Below are 17,599 nucleotides of genomic sequence, written 5' to 3' on the forward strand. Positions count from 1 at the left end.
CATAATGTTAAATGTTGAAATAATACAGATCAAATTCTCTGAGTTCAAAATTCTAAAGCTGTGAGATTCACCTTATTGATTTACTTACTGCATTATGAGATATTTATATTTGATATTCAGTATTAATCCTTTAACCCATTGTAGATCCTGCTTCTATCATTTTTCATTTTGAGTGGGTGCAACTTTCAGAGAATTTATGGGTTATACCGATATCAACTTGTAATTTTTCCAAACTTAATTTACTTCTATGTAGTTCAGCTTACTATAGAGAAAAAGTTATTACCTAAAATTAAATTGACATCTATCAACTCTCAATGTGACTTTTGAAAAGGAAACACTATGTGAGATAACCATTCAAAGATACATTGTTGAAAAAAATTTAGTGCTATTTACCTGTGCCCTAGGTAACTATTATAAATAAACCTCTTTAAATATTTTTTATTCAAGAAAGGTATGGGACATGATTGGAAATAGTGCCTTATGAATTTGATTTTTATACCTATTACAGAAAAAGCTTGTCTGATGAGAATATATCTTGACAAATTGACATGTTTTGATCGGTGCTAAGGTAATGGCACAGATTTTTAAAATTAAGCAAATTGCAAACAGAGATTTCTGCAACAGGTTAATCCCAATAGCAAGGAGTTTTTGCTAGCTTAAGTGTTACTAAAATGAAAAAGATCTTTTTTTTTGGCATTTCTGAGCATGTGATATAAATTTAGTGCTGAGATGGGTCAACTGTTTTACATAATAAGAATTTGTTTTCTGGATGTCATTGGAAGATATTCCCAAATCTTTAGTGTGAGTTGATTACAAATTTTTTGTCTACTTTTTAGAGAGTATCTGTTAACAGATTTGCTGTTTCTATCCAGTATAACTTTCTACAAATACAACATTTTGTTTTTACCAAGGGGCATTCACAGTAGGGTATAAAGCAAAGTTATGTGAATTGTTTTTGCCATATTGGATAAGAAAAATCTTATCCAATAAAGGATGCCTTTTTAAAAACAGGATGTGGTGCTTTAGGGCTTTTTTTTTTTTTAAAGCATATAAATGCTAAAATTTGCTAAATATTTTCTAAATATCATATTCTGGATTCCAAAAGGTTTTCTGGTGAAATAGTGGAATGCAGGGTCCTGTTCTTGTCAATACAAAAAATTATATATATGAATCACTTAAAGTATGTATATTTTAGTTATCTCTACTGGAAAAATGATTCCTTGAGACTTGTAATGTTTAATATAATGTGTAGACTATTCAGCAAATGGCTAGAACACTTGATCTCTCTCTTCATGCATTTGAACAACCTGTCTACTTTTGAGGGGGGAATAAAAACAGTAATGCTTGGTTTTTACTCTGGGAAATTTCTGATTTAATTGATAGATGCTGAAGCCCAGGAATCAGAATTTTTAAAAGCTCCTTAACTGATTCAAATGTGGATGAGAACCATTGACCTGTAGATTCTAGTGTTGGCCTTTGTAATGAATATTTATTTAGTGAATATTTATTCAAATAAAAAAGTGAAGAATTTCCTCCATTTTCTTTTTCTAAAGTAGCTTTTAATTTTCAATGCTTTTAGATTTATGGAAGAATTGTAAAATAGTACAGAGTTTCTATATACTCCACATCCAGTTTCCCTTACTGTTAGCATCTTGGGTTATTATGGTACATTTGTCACAATTAATGAGTCAATATTGATAAAATTTTTAACTAAAGTCTATACTCTATCCAGATTTACTTAGTTTTTACCTAGTTCCTTTTTCAGTTTCAGAACCCATCCAGAACACCACGTTACATTTAGTCATCATATCTCTTTAACCTCCTCTTGATGTCACAGTTTCTCAAATTGTCCTTTGCTATTGGTGACCTTGAGAACTTTGAGTAATGCTGGTTAGGTATTTTGTATAGTGTCCCTCAATTGGGATTTGTTTGATATTTTTTCTTATGATGACACTGAGGTCATTGATTTTGGAGAGAAGGACCACGGAAGTGAAGGCTTATCTCATCACATTAATATCAAGAGTATTAAAGGAGAAACCCATTTTCTCTGCTTATAACACTTCTGACATCAAATGTTTGGGTTTTTCCACACCAAATAATTCCAAATGGGTGTCTGACAATTTAATTCATTCTGACATAACTACCTGGAGTTATTAGCACGGACCCTACAGGTTAAGGACTCAGTCTCATAAATAACTGCCTAATCCCTCCCCTGCTTCAGATGCCTATCTGACCAACTGGCTGTAAATCAGGGGTTCCATGATCTCCTCCTTGGGTTCACTAATTTTCTAGAACAGCTTGCAGAACTCAGGAAAACACTTTGCTTACTATTTCCAATATTGGATGCAACTTGGGAACAGCCGAATGGAAGAGATGAACTTCCATGCCCTCTCCAGGTGTGCCACTCTCCTAGCATCTTCATGTATTTACCAACCTTGGAGGTCTTATTTTAGAGTTTTATGGAGTTTCCATCACATAGATATGATTGATTAAATTATTATTGGTTGGTGATTAAATCAGTTCCTAACTTATTTCTCCTTCCTGGAAGTCCTGGGTGCAGGCCTAAAAGTCCCAGCCCCCTAATCACATGGTTGGTTCCTCTGGCAACCAGCCCCTCATTCTCCAAGAATCACCTTATTAGCATAAACCAGAATATGGATGAAAGGAGCTTATTGTGAATAACAAAACATGCTCCTCCCACACCTATCACTCAGGAAATTATAACGGTTTTAGAAGCTCTATGGCAGGAACTGGGGACAGATAAACTCCTAGGAAACTAGTTCCTTTTATTGGAGAATGGTATTAGAAACCAAGAAATGACTGTAGGTGTACTTGTTGCTACTGTGAGGTATTGTCACTTTATAGTCCTCTCTTAGCAGACAAAGCAAGGAGGTGTATGTGTATGCACTAACGTGTGTCAGTAGTATATAGTATATATACCTATATGTGTAAGTGTGTGTATGCGTGTGTGTATCCATCTGTATCTATATGAAGCTAAACATGAGTTCATACTGATCTCTGACTCTAATCCGTTACCACATGGGTCATTCTGTCTGATTCCCATTGCTTATTTATAACATCCCACTGCAACAGTGAGAAACCTGACTCCCTCCATCCACCACCCATTTGCTGAATGTTTCAATTCCTCTATACACATATAATGGTTTCAGGAAACCACTTTATCAACTAAAACACGGTGCTTTTTAAGTCTTGTAGACTCTACTCACTTAGGTTAGCACCTTTTCTCCCCACCTCCCTCAGTGAAGTTCTTTCATACATTTGTAATACAGTTAGATGTTTTTGTGGGGGTCACATTCTGCATTCCATCCTGGGATCTCCTGGTGACCTAAATGATTTTTAACATTCACTCTCTCTCTCTTTTTTTGGCTGCACCCATGGCATGTGGAAACTCCTGAGCCAGGAATCAAACCCCTGCCACAACAGCCACTCAAGCCGCTGCAGTGACAATGCTGGATCTATAACATGTTGTGCCACAAGGGAACTCCCAGGGTTCGCTCTTTATGGTGTAAACTTTTATGAGTTTGGACAAATGCTTGGTGTCACATATTTACCATTGCATTATTCTGCAGAATATTTTAACCCCCCCAAATCCCCATGCTACACCAGTCGAACTCTCCCTCTACCCCTGAACCCTCTGCAGTTGCTTATCTGTTCACCATCTATTGTTCTGCCTTTTCCATGCCAAGTAATTGGAATCAGAAAAGCATGTTAGCCTTTTCAGACTGGCTTCTTTCACTTAACAATATGCATTTAAGATTCATTCCTATTTCATTCATGTCTTTTCATGGCTTAATACCTCATTTTTTCACTAAATAGTAGTCCTTTGCATGAATGTGCCACGGTTTGTTTATTCATTCACCTACCGAAGGACATCTTGGTCACTTCTGGTTTTTAGCAATTATGGCTAAAGTGACTGTAAACATTTTCATGCCAACTTTTGTATGGATGTAAATTTTCAAATCAGTTGCATAAATACCTAGGACTGTAAATGGTAGATCTTATGTTTAGCTTTGTAAGAAACTGCCAAACTCTCTTCCAGTATTACACTATTTTGCATTTCCACCAGCAATGAATGAGTTTCTGTTACTAAGCATGTTCACTGGCACTTAGTATTGTCAGATCTTTTTATTTTTCCATTTTAGACATTCTAACAAGTTTTTAGTGGTATCTCATTATTGATTTAACTTGTAATTCCTAATGACAAAGATGTTGGGCATATTTTTATATTTTTATTTGCCCATTCTGTATCTTCATTAACAAGGTGTCTGGTGAATATTTTCCCCCATTTTTGAATTGTTTTGTTTGTTTTCTTATTGTTGATTTTTAAGATTTTTGTTAGTGTATTTTGGACACAAGTCTTTTAAAATAAAATATGTGGTTTGGGAATGTTTTCTCAGTCTGTGACTTGTCTCTCCATTTTCTTAATGGTGTCTTTCAAAGTAAAACTTTTGTTTTAATATAACCTATTTTTTTCCCCATGGATCTTGCTTTTGGGGTTTTATTATTTATTATTTACTCACCACCAAATCAAAGTAACAGATTTTTCTCCTATGATTTCTTCCAAAAGTTTTTTGGTTTTGCATGTTATATTAAGGTCTACGACCTATTTTGAGTTAATTTTTGTGAACGCCGTGAGTTCTGTCTAGGTTCTTTTGTTTTTTCCTATATGACATCCAGTTCTTCTAGGATCTTTTGCTTAAAAGATTTTCCTTTTTCTATTGAGTTGCTTTTGTGCCTTTTTCAAAGATCAGTTGACTATATTTGTGAGTTTGTTGCTAGGTTCTCTATTCTGTTCCATCGATATATCACTGATATATGTGTCTATTCTTTTGTAATCTGCCTTGATTACTATAGTTTTAAAGACGTTTTAAAATTGGATACTGTGAATCTTCAAACCTTATTTTTCCTATTCATTATTATGTTGGCTTTTCTCAGCCTTTTTTGCCTTTTCATATAATCTTTAGAATCATTTTGTTGACAGTTACACTTTAGCTTGCTAGAATTTTTATTGAGGTTGAATTGAATCTATACATTAAGTTGAGAAGAAATGATATCTTAGCCATATTTTGAGTCCTTTAATCCATGAACGTAGATCGTCTCTGAGTTTAGTTAGATCTTTGCTTTTATTCAATCAGTGCACACAGATTCTAAACATACTTTGTTTGACTTAAGTATTTCTTTTTCTTTTCTTTTTTTGGTGCCTTAAAGATTTTTTTAAATTCCAAATTCCAGTTATTTATTGTTAAAAAACAAATGAATATTTACATTGTCCTTATATCCTGTGACTGCTATACTCACTTATCAGTTCCAGGATTTTTTTTGTTGATTCTTTGAAATTTCCTAGACAATTGTGTCTGTGCAGGCCTTTTCAGTCAGTCACATTATTGCTTTCTCCTCAGGCCTTTCTCCTTGGTGTAAAAATGTACTTATATTTTGAGCACTACAAAAAATATGGAAAAAAATCAACAGCAGATTATTTATAACCATACTTCTTGGGAGGATCATCAGAGCCTTTGTTTCCTCACTTCGTCATAGTCTCTCTCCTCCTCTTATACTCTGGCTGAAGTATTCTCCAGCAGTACTCTTTCCAAGGCAACTTTCTGAGTAGGATGAGATCACTTTAGAACTTGTTTAATTTGCAGTGTCGCAGGTCACTGAGGTCAACTGCAGCAGGCAGTCGGATATGTAGGTTTTTACCTCAAGGAAGAGCTCGGGCAGCTAGGCAGTCAGCAGACTTTCTGCATTCAGTGGTTAAACCTTAGGCAAAAGAGAGAGTGCTCAAAATTTGTTTAAAGAGGAAAATAGGTTGCTGCTTCTGCCTAGACTGCTTCTTACTCCACTTGCCTGCTGAACTCCTTATCTTCCAGGAGTCGTCTCAGCCACTGATTCCTCTGGAAAGAGGGAACCTTTCATGGTGTTCTCCAAGGCTTCACTCCCAAGGCATCCTGTGTTTAGCTCTATGAGAATATTTATCTCATTGTATTCATCTGTCTACTTTCTAATTTCTCTACTAACCTATATATTTCTTAAAGACAAAGGCATTATCTTAGCATACTGCCTGGCACACAGTAAGTACTTATAAGTATTTAATCAGTAAATATATACATAAAATTGCTTTATAATGGGTTTTACCTGACTTTAACCCTTATTACTTAAAATAGTGCCATGCCACAAAGTTATCATCAACACAGAACATATCTGCATTTACAAATAATAAGGTGCACACTGGTACATGAAGTATTTCCAAAGCAATGCTTAAGTCAACATGTCATAAATATTTGGTGTGGGTTGTCAGGGTAGGCAGTGGAAGTGCTTGTTTTTTTACTGCCCTGACTTGACAGTCCTGTGTCCCAGAATTTCTTTTGTATCAGGAATTTTGGTAATATAAACTGCATGTTGGAGTTCCCATCGTGGCTCAGCAGAAACAAATCTGGGCTAGCATCCATGAGGACACAGGTTCGATCTCTGGCCTCACTCCACTGAGTGAAGATCTGGCATTGCCATGAGCTATGATGTAGGTCGCAGACTCGGCTCAGATCCTGCATTGCCGTGACTATGGTGTAAGCCAGCAGCTACAGTTCCGATTGGACCCCTACCTGGGAACCTCCATATGCTGCGAGTGGAGCACTAAAAGGACAGAAGAAATATATGTATGTAAACAAGATATTAAAATTAGTATTTTTATTTCATTATACTTCAAGCAGTCTTCTAAATTCTAAATTGTGTATTTTGGAAGGAAGCTAATTTCTTAAAATAATTTCATAATATTCCTGAGTTTATACAAGTGGGTTTATTTTCTTTTTGGTAAGTATAAAAGTGTCTATTTGCTGTTAAGGAGTAAGAGAAAAAAAAAGGGTGAGGAAAATAAATTATTTTCAAAGACAAATTAGCTCTTAGATATATTTGTTTTAAGAACATAAGATACACAATCATAAATCTTTTTATATGAAAGCAATTTAGAATGCAATGATAAAGTGATATGAATACTTGATATTTCCTATTGTATGTCTCTGTCAATTTTGTGGAAGCACCAGCTGCTCACTGAGTTCTGCTATTATATGCAAGTCATTGGGGAAATTACTGAATGTAAATGATATGTCCCCTAAGAAACAAATATTGCTTATTTAAAAATATGGCACTGGTTATGGTATTTTTAAATATATCATTAAAAAAAGAATTAGTGGCCAGTAGTCTATTTCTGAAAGGTATTGATAGTATGTTAATAAATAAAATAACCTGTTTATGATCCTGTTTTAAGTCTGTAAATCATAAATTAATGGAATTTGTTCTAGCCTTTTGTCTTTGGTGCCCTCTTGTGGATTTTTTTATAAACTGCTTGTAACAACACAAGTTTTTAAAGGTGTTTTTATTTTAAAACATTTGATTCTATCTATAATCTTTAGATTTTTTCAGTCTTTTGACATGCTTTTGACTGTGAAAGAAAAAAGAGAAGTCATGGTTAAAGTTTCTCTTACTTTTTAATTTACTCTATTGTATATCAGTATTGTGCACAGGGGATGTAAGATAATCTTTTGTTTGGAAGCTTTTAATATAATGCTAAGAACTTGTACAGTCTTGCATGTTGGAGCCTCTGAAGTCCTGCCCACACGCCTTCTCACCATTTAGGCTTATTGTACTGATGAACAAGTCTTTTATGACTTTTGGAGATCCTGAAAGCTTTGATGTAACTAAAACATGCCCATGAACATGTAAAAAGCTAGGATCCATGAAGGCAGACGTTTCTGTTTGTTAAAGACAGGTATGTCAAAGATAGCAGCTGTTGGAGTTCCCGTCGTGGCTCAGTGGTTAATGAATCTGACTAGGAACCATGAGGTTGTGGGTTCGATCCCTGTCCTTGCTCAGTGGGTTAAGGATCTGGCGTTGCCCTGAGCTGTGGTGTAGGTCGCAGACGCGGCTCGGATCCCGCATTGCTGTGGCTCTGGTGTAGGCCGGCGGCTACAGCTCCAATTGGACCCCTAGCCTGGGAACCTCCATATCCTCTGGGAGTGGCCCTAGAAAAGGCAAAAATACAAAAAAAAAAAAAAAAAAAAAAAAAAAAAGAAAAGAAAAGAAAAGAAGTGAAATTAAAAGATAGCAGCTATGTCTTAGGCTGCTTTTGCAGTGAAAAAGAAGGACCACCTGCCTATAGCAATGGGAAGAAAGTTCGTTCTTTGTACAGATGTCCAGATTCTGTTTTAGTAATTTTTAATTGGTGAATATCAATTTATCCCTTTCTAAAAATCTGTCTGACATTGAAACAGTGCTTAAGGGCAGCTATTTGAAGGGAAACATTCTGATGCTTTCTCAGTAGTTCTTAGCTCAGTTGGGCTGAATATGGTACTAAATGGGACCAGAGTTAACCAGTTGATCCTACTGTGGGCTCTTTCACTTGTAACACAGAAATGGTAGACCGTGCAGGTGTACTGATAACAGAGGCAATGGGTAAGTGCTATCTGTTACTGTCTTTGGAAATGGAATCTAAAGATAATGAATGTCACATCAGTAGTTTCACCTTGCTATAGTAGAGAGTATTTTTTAGTTTAATGGTACCCAAGCCTCTTCCATGATGTGGGCATGCAAGCAGATGTACAGTAGTTCCCTTTTCTAACTCAAGTAATGATTAAAATTTATTTATTGACACAGATTATCATGTAAGCACAACCACCAAGCCCTGATTTAATTCTGCATGAGGAGAGAAGTAAAAGATTCCTGCCACAGTTTTCCCTAGTTTTATTTCCCAAGTCTGTTTCCTTGAAGTTGCACTGAACATGGCTTGTTGAATTCTTACTTGACTCTTTCACTGCAGACTAAGCATTAGATTTTAATGCCTTTGTCGTGTGCCAAAGTGGCAAATTCCATTAAGTCATACAAGTAGCTGGCATTACCCGTTTTGTTTTCTGTCTTCATCTATTCGAACTAGAATCTTTTACAATTTTCTCTTTGGAGTCAGTTAGGTTGTCTTTAGGTCCAGAGTATTGTCATTATTTTTGATCCATTGTATTTGATGTCCAGAATGTTTCTAGAATATGTTCATTCTTCTTTCATGATTTCTTTTAGATTTGACCTGTCATTTAAATGTTTCTGTGGGACCCTTTCAGTGCAGGTTCTAATTACCTCAAATCTAGATTTCAATAATCTTCTGATTCCAGGCTCTCTTCCTCCTTTCTTTTCCTCCGGTTTAACCTTCAATTTCCAGGGTTCCCATCACTTCTCTGCCAAGCAGCTTTCACTGGCTCCCAGTGTTTAAATCACCCTGTAAATTGCAAGTCATCCCTTAATGGAGTCAAACTCATATGCCTTCCCTTCTAGCCACAATATTTCTACCCTTATGCTTATTTTTCCCAGTCTAGAATGTCACTGTCTATTTCCAAACCCTTGTTCTAGAAATTTTTATCTTTGAACAGTCCAACTTTCTAAGGGAACTAATTTAATTCTAAGGAGCAAGTGAGCCTTACTTCTGTTGTTTTTTCTTCACGCATCTCAGCAGCTTGTTTATTCATTGTTTATCTTTATATAAGCTCAAGTTTAGCTAAATTTTATCTCTGAGAATGACGTTGTGAGTTCTGGGTTGAAGATTGCTTATGAGTCCCTTTAAAGTGGATTTTTATTTGTTTTCATCAAGCACCCAGGGTGCTTCCATACTGAGACAAAATTCAGTTAATTTCTTGGCATGGGGTTCCCCATGTGGGTAACGTTAGAAAGCCCAAGCCCACGTCTGTACCTTCTAAAGGCAGACTCTCCCACCATCCATTCCCCATCTTTACTTAGAGCCCTTATGAGGCAGACAGGTTTGTATGTCATCCACTTTATCTGTAAGTACATTTTTTTTTCTTGTTTATCCTTTCACTGAGGGTGTAGGCCCTCAAGATTCCCAACTTTGGAGTTTCAGTTCTACTTTGGAAAGAACCCAAATACTCTTGTCTTCCTTTTTCCATTCAAATGGATACCCTATCACCATCCCACCCTCATTATCACATGCCCCTGCTGCAGCCCTAAGGTCAGATTTAGCTTATTCTCACTCTAGTTCCCAGCCCTTACTGTCTTGAAAGCTCTCTTTCGTATTTATAGTATGCTTTGTTATATTATTTTTTGCTGTCAGTGCCATCCCCAATTAACACCTCTAAAAGGTTTTACAGCTATCTAGACCACTGTAGTATTGCAATTTTTTGTGTAATTTGTTCACTTATATGTCTTACATATTTGTTTTTCCCTAAAAAAATAAATATTTTCATGCTGTAGCAGAACACATTCAAGAGGAATGTCTCATTGAATCAGTGGCACTAAGGACACTGCTCTGTACTGATAATGTACTGTTATATAATTGTATGGGCAATAAAGAAGTCTTAAATATCATCTCAAGAAGAGAAAATAATAAGACTATTTCAAATTAGAAAGACACCTACTTATTTAGGCTATGTCATTAATGTTACAAATGCAAATGCTTTCTAAAATGTTTGAGTAAATGTCCCTTAAGTCAGTCAAATTGTAGCTGAATATTTAGAAAATCCTTTAAGGTAGTAGATATTGCAAATGTAAAGATACCTAGTGCAGAGGCTCTGATTATTTCTCAGACTGTTACAGCATAAATCTGTCTTAGCAGTGGAGTAGGATTTCCTAATAATGTTTTCAAATATTTGTATTCCATGTGGATTTTATGATTCATAACCTGGATTATCATCAGTACTCTGTTTTGCATTCCTGGCACATGATGACCACTGATTGAAAATGCTATTGTATTCCTTACTGGAATTGGCCGCTTTTACAGTGGGAAGCATCTGTTCTGCAGACCTTTCTCTATAAAGTATCAACATGTTTTTTCTCCTGCTTTTCTTTCATAAGGAATAACAGAGTATAGATAAATGAAGTATAACTTTGGGAAAATGTGATAAATGTCTCATTATGAAAGTATTAAAAATATCAAATGACATCTTAATCAAAATTATATCACGAATAATTTGAGTTAATGGCTTTTAAAAGTAAAAAAGCGTTACTGAAAAGTTTTCAACATCATCACCAAGTTATTGGTGTTTGAGTTTTCTAATTTCATTAAAACCAACTTTTCATTCCATCTGTACTTTATTAATTAGTGTTTGGATGCCACACTCTCATTTGTGAACTGAGTACTCACTATTTTTTTCATTACTGGTTTGTGGTTTTTCTTTTTAACTGTCAATTTGTAAATTGGTTTAGCATCCTTTAGCAAAGTGACTGTGTGGGTGAAAATATACAGAAAAGCAATCTCTTCCAAACTTCAGTGTTTTTATAACTTTCTAAGTTATCTAAGCCAGTTTTGTGAATCCAGTGATGCAAGCTTCATTATTCTAGCATAGATTCAACTAGAATGCATAGAATATGGGAAGATTTAAAAGTATTATTTCACACAAACCAGATGTTATGTTTCTTGTTAAATTTAATGGTCACAGCACTGAATCTTACATGGATAAGAGTAATAATTCACACATACAAAAATAGATTTAGAGCTTTAGGAATTAACCACAATAAAGTAAGATACTAAGCTAGCAGTAGATTTTTATGAAGAACTGATAGAATATCAGCTTTTTTCCTCCCCCTCAGTGTGGTCTACTGAAAAGAGTAAATCCCAACTTTTTTATTAGCTTTTTGACCAAGTGCAAATTAGTTTACATATATTCCATATATTCATATATATTCATATGTAAACTAATCTCTTAGTTTCTTAATCTCTTAATTTAGCAAAATGAAAGATGCTCTGGCTAACCTGTAATATAAAATTAGACTTGAGAAATTCTGTAAATAATTTAAAAGTTTTATACAATTGGAAGTTAGATATTAAGCTTTAGAATCAAACAATCTGGTTAGAATCCTTGCTTCTCGACTTCCTTGTTGTATGACCTTGGACAGACTGTTGAACCCAAAGTTCACGGGTTCATCATTTACACAATAAGGATAATATCTTGCAGGATTAATAAAAGGATTAAATAGTAGTGACCAACAAAGTCCTTAGCATAGTGGTTCTAACTCATTGATTATAACTATTTTATCATGATTCAATAAATGATTGACTGAGTAATTCTAGTTAACAGTATTATTTTCACTCCCAGAGTTTCCTCAATAGCCATTCTATGTTTGAAATAATTAGTTGGCTTAAATAAAGTTCTACAATAGAATCTTAAGTAGCATTCTGTGCTTTGGCACTACCTCATAATGAGGGCTTTAACCTTAATTAAATATTTAATGAGAACAAGGCTTTGTACTGGATACCAGGGATATAGCTCTTAACAAGATCTGCCTACTGCCCTTACAGATTTTAGAGTCTAATGGGAGATTTGGACAAGTCGGGTATCCAGACAATGATAGTAATAAGTGTGTGATTGGCATAGTAAGTACCAGGCGCTATAACAATACAGAAATATGGCACCTAATTCGGTCTCAGGGTGTCTGAGCTGAGAAAAGGAGGTTGAAGTAGTTCTGTTGTAAAAAGAAGTTGTGATATAAAGCACCCCCCACTTTCTGTTTATCTATTAAACATTACAGTCTTCTCATCCTTTAAGACCTAAGTTAAGGGCAGTGACCTCTGTGAGGCTTTCTTCATTTGAGAGAGGTGGAGTTAGAGGCTCTTCTCTTGGTACTTCCACTGTGGTTTGCCAGCACTTTTCTAACAGCACTTAACACACTGCCTTGTACTTTATCGCTCACATATCAGACAGTTTCTCTTAGACCTCAGACTCCTCAAAACAGCAAAAGTGGAACAAAACCATTTCTTACTCCTCTTTGTATCTCCAGTGCCTGCTCCACTCCTTGACATATTATAAATTTACAATAAATGCTTGTTGAGTGAATTAGTAAGTAAAAATATAAATTGCTTCATTTATTAGATAAATTTTTATCAAGTACCTACTATATGCCAGGTGTTCTAAGCATTGGGGGTTCATCAGTGAAAAAGAAGGCTTCTTTGCCTTCATCAAACTTACATTCTAGTGGTAGAAAAGCCAGGTCTAAGCTATTGAAGAATACGGAAAAATAAAAGATCGATGGGTCTTTGATTTGGGGTTGGTTAGAAAAAGCCTCATAATAGAGGTAACATCTAAGTGGAGACCTAAGTTAAGCAAAAAATAAAGCTGTCTTAGGGAAGATCAATCCAGACTGAGAGATCAGCCAATTTAAAGACCCAAACAGGAACATGCTCAGAATGCTCGAGAAACAGCAAAGGAGGCCAGCCTGGCTGGAACTTGATGAGTGAGAAGGAATGTGATAGGAGATGAGATTGGCAGGTATTACTGGGCCACATCACATTTGGCCATGATACGCATTTTGGATTTTATTGTATGATGGGAGGCCAAATGCAGGGTTTTGAACAGGAGAGTAACATGATATGATTTGTCTTTTGAAAGGATCGATCCGTGGGAGAGTAAAGGGGGCAAGAGTGGAAACAGTGAAAACTGCTAGGAAACTGTTTTTATGGTCCAAGATAGTGGCTTTGAACAGCATGGACCAAGTCTTTGGATGGGACTCTTTGGGCATAGGAGCTGGTGACATAAGCTGTTAAAATTGTAAACCTGCACCTCTAACTTAAGCAACCAAGTAGACCAAAATTTAAATGTAAGTTAGGTACATGTATTTGGGGAATAGTGGATTAAGCAATATAAAGGAACTAGTTTCTTAGTTGCAGCTCTACTTTTAAGTAGGTATGTGACCTTGGAGAAGTCTCTTACTTTCTATAGGCTTAAGTTCTTTCTGTATAAAATGAGAGGTTGAATTATTATTATTTTTTGCTTCAAAAACTGATTTTTTTAAAGTATAGTTGATTTATAGTGTTGTGCCAGTTTCTGCTATACAGCATATAGTGACCCCGTTTACACACACACACACACACACACACACTGTCTTCCATCATGTTCTATTCCAAGAGATTGAATATAGTTCTCTGTGCTGTACAGTAGGACCTCATTGCTCATGCATTCTAAATGTAATAGTTTGCATCTACCAACAAGGAGAGTTTTGGTTGAATTATTACAGGTTCATGATTTTATAATTCTGTGAAAAAGTAAAATATAACAAATGCTTACTGTGTGTGTAATACTGAATGAAACACTTTAGTAGGTTCAGAAATACTAAAAGGCATTCTTAGCCATAGGTACTTACATTAAAAAAGATTTTATAAAACAGTTAAATATGAGATCATAAATTTAAATGCAAAAATGTATGATGCAGGTTATAAATTCTAGAAGTTTGGAAAAGAAGATAACTAATAAAGACTGAATTGCCCATGAAGGTAAAGATACTTGAGGAGTTCCCTTCGTGGCTCAGTGGTTCACGAGCCTGACTAGGAACCATGATGATGCAGGTTTGATCACTGGCCTCGCTCAGTGGGTTAAGGATCCGGCGTTGCCATGAGCTGTGGTGTAGGTCACAGACATGGCTCTTATCTGATGTTGCTGTGGCTCTGGTGTAGGCCAGCAGCTGTAGCTCCGATTCAACCCATAGCCTGGGAATCTCTATATGCCATGAGTGCAGCTCTGAAAAAAAAAAAAGATACTCGATCTGGAACTAAATAGGATTTAGTTAAGTTAGAGAGGAAAGAGCATCCTAGGTAGAGAAAAAGACATGAGCAAAGATGAAGTCCCTTTTGTGTGTGTGTGAAAAAAATACAAATTTATTATTTTATAGTTCTGTAGGTCTGAAGTCTGAAATGGATCTTACTGAGCTAAATTCAAGATATTAGCAGGTTTGTGTGCTCCTTTCTGAAGTCTCCACAGGGGAATCTCTTTTCTTGCCTTTTCCAGCTTTGGAATTGCTCACATTTCTTGGCTCATGGCCTCATCCCATTCTGTCTTCAAAGCGAGCAACTGTAAAGTTGTTCTTACATTGCCTCTGTTAGACACTGATGATGATGAGCATATTGTGATATGGGTTTATAGCAAGCATCTGGAGACTCAGTCAAGGTTAACCTGACTATCTTGGACCATATGTGAACAATGCGAAAATAGGATCAGCCACATAACATAACATAGAGGGCATTAAAATCTGGGCAGTTTTGTTTAGCTTTCATTGTAGGCAGAAACCGGGAGCTATTGCAGATTCTTCAATAGAAGAATATTATGATACAAATAGTATTCAAGAAAGATTGGCATAGTAGGTATACTTTAAAGAAGGCTGGAAACTACCTTGTCCCTAGTAGGCTGCAGGCATTTTGAATACCTCTTCTAAATAATCCTCATAACACCAATGAAAGAAAAATGCATTTAATACACCTAGCCTGCCAAAAAGCATAGCTTAGTCTAGCCTGCCTTCAGTGTGCTCAGAACCCTTAAATTAGCGGACAGTCAGGCAGAATCATTTAACACAAGGCCTATTTTGTAACAAAGTGTAGAATCTCACACGATCTGCTGACTCCTGTAGTGAAAAAGCACAGAATGGTTGTAAACATATTGGTTGTTTACTTCCCTGATCACATGGCCGACTGGGAGCTGCAGCTCACTGCTGCTGCCCAGCATCATGAGAGTATCACCGCATATTGCTAGCCTGGGAAAAGTTCAAAATTTGAAGTACAGTTTCTACTGAATGTGTATCTTTTTTGTATCATTATAAAGCTGGAAAATTCAAAGTGGAACCATTGCAGTCACGGACCATCTATTTGTAGATACTTACATACCAGTGTTGAGAGCGTTATTTATAATAACCAAAAGATATAAACACCTTAATGCCTATTAACAAAGGAATGGGTAAACATAAGGTGGTGTGTGTGGGGGTGGATGTGTGTGTGGCACATACACACGTATGTACATTGGAAAATTATTGTCTTTAAAAGGCATGAGATTCTGACATCCTGTACAACATGAATGAACCTTGAAAATATTGTACTCAAAGAAATAAGACAGACACAAAAGGCATGACTCTACTTAGAGGAGGTAGAATAGGTGGATTCATAGTGACAGAAAGTAGAATAGAGGTTACCAGAGATTGGAGGGAGGAACAAGGAGTTACTTTTAATGAGTATAGAATTCTCTGAGATGATGAAAAATTTCTGGAAATGCATCTTGGTGATTGGACAACATTGAGGATGTACTTAGTGTCATAGAACATGGTTAAAATGGTAAGTTTTGTGTTACATATTTCACAATTTCTGAAAAGCTAACAGCTCCTGTACAAAGTTACGAACATTATTAATGCTGTTATAATAGTGCCAACATTTCTCTCTTTCATGTGCTCTCTTTTATTTGTTTATTTTGTTACCTTATTCTTTGTTGATCATCTACCTATTTGAATCATTATTTTAAGAACAGCTAGCAGCTTTCTGTTTCACCAGCCAATTTCTATTGCTTGAGCTTTAGGTTATTTTGGATAACTTTGGCTCTTACGATAATATAACTAACAGTAGTCATTATTAAACATATACTATGGTCCTGGGTCACCATGCTATACAGTAGAAAAAAAAATTGTATTGGGGAAATAAGTATTAAAAAAATAATTTAAAAAACTGCAAAATAAAAGTATACTATGGTTGTACTGTTGTTAAGAAGTAAGATATCCAGCTGTGTTAGAAAAGTCTTCCTTCATTGCAGTGTTTTGCTTGCAGGATGAAGATGAGCTGGATTCCCACACCATGGTGAAGACCAGCTCGGAAAGTGTGGGCACAATGAGGGCCACAAGCACGATGAGTGAAGGGGCCCAGACCATGATTGAACATAACAGCACAATGTTAGAATCTGACTTGGGGACCATGGTTATAAACAGCGAGGACGAGGAGGAGGAAGATGGAACTATGAAAAGTATGTGGCTTTTTCCCATTGAATATTAACTTTCTGTTTTGGGAATATACTTCTATAGGAATCAGGATAGTTCTGTGTTACTTTTTATAGCCAGTTGTGCAAAGTTTTGTTTCTTGGCTCTATTTAACAATGAAAGACATTTGACACAAGTAAGTTTTTAAAAATTCTTTTAAAACAGCAGAAAGCAGTGCATCTTTAATAACCTAAGGGGTTATGGAACTTTTTGCTGTTGAAGGATGCTAACCCACAATTTAATTTGTAAAGTGTTTTTGAGATAAAAAGATAGTGTTCCTAGCATTTACTTTTCCAATTAAAAAAAAAGTGAACCTAAAATTCTGTTCCAATAAATACAATGTAATGTTATTCCATGTTGTCCAAATTAGCAGTTAAGCTGCAGTGACAAAGAGGAGCAAGCTAAGGGAAGAAATGGGGGCGCAAGTGAGAAAAGAAGAAGCACTAGAAAGAAGAATCAAGAGACAGGGATATTCATGCTGTAAATTGAGTTCACTGCGTATTTACTACCTCTTGTCATGTGTGAGGCACAGTGCAGGGGCGCTGCAGGCTGGAATGACAAGTAAGGCATTCTGTTCTCTCTGATCTCCGCTCCTTACAGAGTGAAGACAGAGGTACTTCCACAGACTAGCATTTCTTTTTGTATAAATATGGCTCTTTAAGGCTGCAGTTAACAGTGTGGGACCTAATGATTTCTCAGTTACAAGCAAAAGCCCATTCATTACCTTGTTACCTGCTGACCTTTCTCTTCCCCTAGCACCCTAGTCGTGTGTGGTTAAGGTCACAGTCTAAGTCCTAAGCTGTTTTCCGCCGCACAG

General features: G+C 36.0%; 1 protein-coding gene across 5 annotated transcripts in view; it reads left to right on the top strand.

Annotated features, from left to right (window-relative positions):
- STK3 (serine/threonine kinase 3) overlaps nucleotides 1-17,599 on the top strand; it is a 295,227-nt gene that overhangs the window by 196,228 nt on the left and 81,400 nt on the right. For all 5 annotated transcript variants that reach the window (XM_005655350.4, XM_085022011.1, XM_085022014.1 and 2 more), the window contains one exon: nucleotides 16,577-16,769. In XM_005655350.4, the coding sequence (XP_005655407.3) occupies nucleotides 16,577-16,769 (193 nt within the window). The remainder of the gene's footprint in view (nucleotides 1-16,576; nucleotides 16,770-17,599) is intronic.

Source organism: Sus scrofa, chromosome 4 (genome assembly GCF_054392235.1).
Source record: "Sus scrofa isolate SSC_HxYL_T2T_F1_AM1 chromosome 4, Sscrofa_HxYL_maternal_Yorkshire_Landrace_v2.0, whole genome shotgun sequence".
Taxonomy (NCBI): domain Eukaryota; kingdom Metazoa; phylum Chordata; class Mammalia; order Artiodactyla; family Suidae; genus Sus; species Sus scrofa.